This window comes from Triturus cristatus, chromosome 4_2 (genome assembly GCF_964204655.1).
Source record: "Triturus cristatus chromosome 4_2, aTriCri1.1, whole genome shotgun sequence".
Taxonomy (NCBI): domain Eukaryota; kingdom Metazoa; phylum Chordata; class Amphibia; order Caudata; family Salamandridae; genus Triturus; species Triturus cristatus.
The window spans coordinates 501,576,308-501,582,307 of record NC_140586.1 but is presented as its reverse complement, the minus strand read 5'-3'; the positions used below and the strand labels follow the sequence as shown (position 1 = coordinate 501,582,307).

General features: G+C 44.4%; 1 protein-coding gene across 1 annotated transcript in view; it reads right to left on the bottom strand.

Moving 5' to 3' along the window:
- Window positions 1–798: 798 nt before the first annotated feature.
- The window catches only part of MCOLN3 (mucolipin TRP cation channel 3), a 589,861-nt gene continuing 584,659 nt past the window's right edge, over window positions 799–6,000 (bottom strand). The window contains exon 14 of the mRNA XM_085602079.1: window positions 799–3,478. Coding sequence (XP_085458205.1) covers window positions 3,475–3,478 — 4 coding nt within the window. The 3' untranslated portion in view covers window positions 799–3,474. The remainder of the gene's footprint in view (window positions 3,479–6,000) is intronic.

The following is a 6,000-nucleotide window of genomic DNA, read 5'->3' as shown; positions in this document are numbered from 1 at the left end:
GGAAGTGAGGTTGGTGACCGCCCTGTCTCCCTTAGGCCCCGCCCACTCGCCTAGCCTAGCAGCGCATGCGTGCTGCATTCCTTCATGTTGTGTCCCTGCCTCACACTCGAGCCCCCTTTCTCTGAGAGGCTTGCGTTGTGTCCCATCACCGCAAACCAGTGCTTGGTTTTTACAGGTAGGCGTTATGTGAACTGTGACTGTGAACACTACTTTCGTTATTCCGTTTCTCTTACTGCCTCTCACTCTACACCGAAGGCGATTAACCCCACCACATTAACAGGATGGGGCGGGGAGCATATCAGTCATGCAGCAACCTCACAACGCTCTAGCTTTAAGGAGGACGTTGATAAAAGGTGATATTATTCTCCAGGGTACTTATTTTATCCACATTGGAAAGATGCGATGTTGAGTTGGTTCTGCCTGTGTTTAAATCCACAGCGATCAACATGTGAATTATCCCACAAAGCTGTGGCGCAGGAGTAGGGGAGAGGTGATTTAAGTGAGACAGGTTTCCTACAAAGTTCTCTTGCTGTGCCCCCTTTCCTCTCTCTGCAGAGCTGCAGCCTGACCTTGCTTTCTATTAACATCGTCTTTGAGGAATCAGTGCGGCACTTTCCAGGCGCCAGGTGCTGCGCTCTGCCAGCCGAGTCCGCATTCATGCCAGGCTGGCGTCATTTCCCATCTATCTAATAGGTGCCCCCGCCCCCACCTCCTCTACTGCCCCTGGGAACGCTACAGTCCTGGCAAAGATTTTCAAATAATCCCCCCATCCATTCTCCCTCTCTCGTCCTGCCCCCCCTTCCCCCGCTGTGTATTCTGCTGCAAACCGGAGGGCTTTAAAGAAGGCGACAGAAGCATCTCAGCCTCCTTCATGATGCAGGTTTGGGTAAAGACACACCGCTGCTCCAACAGACTTTCTGTGCTCTCTAGAGAGGCCAAGGATTGGATGAGCATGTAGTCTGAACACTTTTATGACCTATTGACCCACACTACAAAACATTCACTGCCCTATGCCTGAAGTCCAGATCTCTCATTTATGGCCCCACAGAAACATCCACCCACAATCCCAACTCACACACACCCCTAGATATGACTCCGTTCACAGTATGAACAAACAAGAGTAATGTGCTGCATGAAAAAAAAATAGAATAACACAATATCGTGACAAAACGAATACTCTTAGTTGATGGGAGATTAAGTAAAGCAAGTAAATTTCAAATAGGGACAACTTTGTTGCCAATGAATAACTTCAGGGTTGGACTGGCCTAAAGGTCAACCAGTCAGTGCCCAAAGAGCTGCTTTAACAGGTCAGTGTAAGGGCCATTATTTTCTGACTGTTTGTGGGCCTGTTTTATGGTTTAGGGGACCGATTTGTACTGTTGATTTACCTGATATTAACACTCATGCCATGTGACTTTACAAGTTCAAACTGCCCAAATTTGCGAACATGGACCCTGTTTTTAGCTATCTAATTTACTACTGGGGGCCACTTTTATTTTGGTGGCCGGGCCTCGTTTCTGTCCCAATCTGACCCTGAATACCTTAACTGTTTTTACAGTCATTATTCTTAAATCACTCTGTGTTTTGCCTGTAAAGTTAAGGACATGAACATAGGCAGTAGCGTAGCTAGAGCGTTTGCCGCCCAGGGCGATCCCCGAGTTTGCCACCCTGTGGTGGCCTGTGCAGGTAAGACAGGGGTAAAACTTACCATGCGCTTGCCGCCACCCCCAAAAAAGAGCCCACTCCCCCCTTAGCTACGCCACTGAACATTGGGTCTGATAGGGACCAGTTTCAATGTCAGTTTTTATTTACTGCCAAGTTTAAGCCCCAGAGGGACCTGCCCCACTCAAAGCCCTGCATCTCTCACCTCCATCTGCCACACCAAACTCTTCTATTGAGGTGCTCCTGCTGTGATACAGTGTTCTAGGCAAATTACTCTATTTTTTTGAGCTAGGTATGCATTATAGCAAATGGGGATGCTGTACGGCAGGGCTTACAATCTTAGCAACGTCGATAGGGGCAAAGGCGAGATATATTGACTTTGCCAAGAGCGGTCTTTGTACAGATGATAAACTAAATTCCCTTCTTGACATTTCACACAGGCCCAATAATCCCTATAAAATCTCTCACTCATCAGCAAATCTCACGTTGAGGCGAAAGTTCTTTGGTGCGGCGATCACTTTTAGGTCTACTCTCTGGGATTTTGCTTATCACACATGTTGGTGATACAGAGAGAGCCTTCAGTGTCTATGTATCACTTTACAGTTGTTTTCACTACATCCTGTGATTTTTTCCACATGCTCATACTGGAGCTCCAAATGTTTGGGTTATGCTTTGCAAGGGTTTCACTACGATCTGATATTTTTTTATGATTAACAGACGTATTTACCAGCTCATGTATTTTATTTTACATGTTCACATTGGGGAAATTGAGAATTCTAATGTTTCTGTATTCCACTTTAAAAAGGTCTTACTACACCTTAAGGTCTTAATACTCCTTATGATGTGTTTAAACGACTTGCTTTTGCGCAACTGTGGATTCCAGTCCTTGTATTTTACACTTTAGAGGTTTTGTTTTACTAAGCTCTGTAATTTGTTTATACACTCGTGGTGGCAGTACTTGGTGATCTGCATTCTGTTACTCTTTTGCAATGCAATAGGTCTCGCATTTTTTAAACTTTGACCTATTGGTTTTGTAACTGACAATGCCTTTTATGAAAGCAGGTTTTTAAACATATAAATAAAAAGCATTGTCATTTACAATGCCAATAGCTGAAAATCTCACAATTGCAAGACCTATTGCTTTGCAAATTCTTGTTTTAGCATTATTAAGGCATGAAGTCACCTAAATGCTAACCAGTAACAGTAGTGTAACGAAACTTGAGGGGGCCCCTGCAATGTACATGGAGGGCACCCCCCCCCCCCGACTCAATCAGGATCTCTCAGGCCAGGGACTCGCCGCCTGTGCACAGTGCCAGAAGGGGCCCCCTGGAGCTTGGGCTCCCCACACTGTCAGGGCTGTGGAGGGTAATGTTCTGACACTGATCAGTAACCCAGTCTTGGTGTCTTTCTGTAATTGGATGGAATGTAAAAGTACAAGAAAAGACCAGAGTTGGTCTTCTTTTCAGTCCACTGGTGTTGGTACAGTTCATGCTCCACATTTGTCTTATTTTCAGTCCACTGGTCCATGGCCAGCTGTTATTTTATTTTCAGCAAACTCCTCATTTGCATTGTTTTCAGTCCATTGGTGTTGCTGTAATTTAAGCTTCGTGTTCAGTTTTTCAGCACACTCCACGCTGATCTTATTTTCAGCCCACAATTGTTGCTGCAGTTCAAGCTCTGCATTTGTTTATTTTCAGTCCAGTGGTGTTGGAGATGTTTAAGTTTCCTTTTGCCTTGTTTTCAGCCTGCTACTGATGATGTCTCTCAAAGTCTGAAAATCTCTTTTCTGTGCTGACTTTCTTTTGACTATGTTCACCTTAAAAACAAAATGGAAATTATTTTCATGAAACCAGATTTTAAAGTGTGCAAAATACATGCACAGTAGAGGCCCGATAATATTGGGAAGCACAAAACCTATTTTATCAACCAACCTGAACAGACATTCTTTTGTATAACAAGCATTGGCAATGCAATAGTTCTGGCTTATTAATGAAAGTGCCTTTTGCGTCATTGATTATGATAGGTATATGCACTCAATAAGTCATCATACATGCACTCAATAAGTCACTCATCTTTTCACTCATGCATCCATTCATCCATCCACTGACTTATTCTTGCTTTCCTCCTCTGACACAATTGCAACTAAACACAGAAACTCAACAACATGTGCAAGATAAATTAAAAGCAAGTAGAAAAAAGAAAACATGCCGCTGTCTAAACACAATGTACATATGCTTGAAATAACAAAATTAAACACAGTATCTGTCTGTCTTGCAAAGGTATTATAAATAGCCTTTCGTTGTTTTAAGGTTAAAGCCTGCTACTGTGCTAATCTGTGAGATCTCATGTAATAAAATACCTACCTGTATGCTTTAATACAAAGTTATACCAATCTACCCTTTAACCCCTTCACCTGGGGGGCTAGGGGGTGGGCGTGGCGCTGCTGTGCTCATGACAGCTCCCGGCCGTCATAAATAACGGTGGGCGTGTGCTCATGACGGCCGGGAGCCGTCTGAACTCCGCCCACTAATTAATTCTCCCGCACAGGTGGGGAATTAACACTGCGTGGGAGGAGCTGCAACGTTCGGACGGCTCCCGGCCGTCTTGAGCACACGCCTACCGTGACTCATGACGGCCGGGAGCCATCATGAGCACTGAAGAGGTTAATGCCTATTAGCTTTTCACAATCAATATGCCAGGCTTTGTGCTTTATCTTACCTTTTCTTTATAAATAATCAGCCCTATAACCTTTATCATTGGCTTGCCACCATAACCTACTCAGATCTACTGAGGGTGTATCATAAGCCATCTCACAATGCAACCATCAAGCATACCATAATAAAATTACAAATATGTATTAAATAATATAGTAAAAATAATATTAAAACCCTTCTACCAGAGCCTAATAAGGATTACCACAGGGCAAATCGTCCATCCCAACGGTTTGTTCAGGTGTGTCACCAACACCAAAACTTTTGCCTACAGTAATCTGTGAGATTCAATGTGAAAAAATGCCTGCCTACAGGTGTTAGCACAGTGTAAAAACAATTCACCCTTCAAAGCGTATTGCCTATTAAATTCTTCAAAGGAGAGTAAGCGATCCTCTTGGAAGGTTTTAGACTTGCCAAAGGCATCTATCCCTTGGATTAATGAGGCCAGTAGTGGTCAGTAGACCCAGGAGGTGAACTGCCAGGACCGAGAGGGCTATGCTCCTAGTGAGATTAAGTGCACCTGGGTAGCACGGCTTAGCTACTCAAAGGAGCCTGGGGTGAGAGTGATATCACTGAGTGTTCATGAGTGGGAGAGAGTTTATGTCTACCACTCGCAAAGGTGGTGATTGTGAGGTGGTCTCCTCAAGGGAGAGACTAGAAATCCATCCGCTCAACTAATGGAGCTGGGCGCAAAATAGTATAACTCAAAATGTGGAGCCCCCAACCCACCTGCATCCAAGCCAATGCAGAGTTGAGCGCCACCCTCCTCCTATCTGTATGCCAAATGAGATTGTCTAAAAGAACGTCTAGCTGGCACATGCATCAAGCAAAAATCTCCTCGCAAAAATACTGAATCGCTAAAATCGGCCGATAGCGAGTGCCAAACAACCAATTCCAATGCATCAACCCCAATAGCGAAAAAATAAAGAATCGCTAAAATAACACCCGTTAAATTAAAGAATCGCATAATAAATAATCGGTAATAGCGAAAACACAAATTGTGCCTGGCATTAGCGATTAGCAAATAAATAATCACTAAAGAATGCATAAAAAATCGCTATTTAGCATGAGCAGAATAAGGGGAATCAGAACCAGGACGTAAAGTTGCAGACACACCCAAAAAAAAAAAAAAAGTCAACGTGTACCACAGGTGTAAACAATCCGAAAACCTTCAAAAATGGGCCTGGAGACCCTGTTTCCTTTTACAAAATGGCAGCCCTCTACGTGCTTGCAAGGAGGATGAGAATAAATGCAGCAGCACAGCGCAGGAGGAGGATCCAGGAGAGGGTATTCAGAGTGCGCATTACATTGCTGGGCCAAAATGAGGATGAAGTATATGACAAGTACCGTCTCAATGGTGCCATAATAATGTGCCTAATTGCTGACCTGGAACCACTACTGCAGCACCAGACACGTAGGACCAATGCCATTCCTGTGCTCGTCCAGGTCCTATGCAGCCTGCACCTACTGGCGTCTGGAAGTTTCCAGGGGGTCATAGCGGTAGCGGGAGGCGTATCACAAAGCGCACTTTCACGCTTCTTCCTTAAATTCATTGATGCCATTCTGACAATGATACATACCCACATCAGCTTCCCCACAACCCCACAGCAGATGGACCACACCAAAC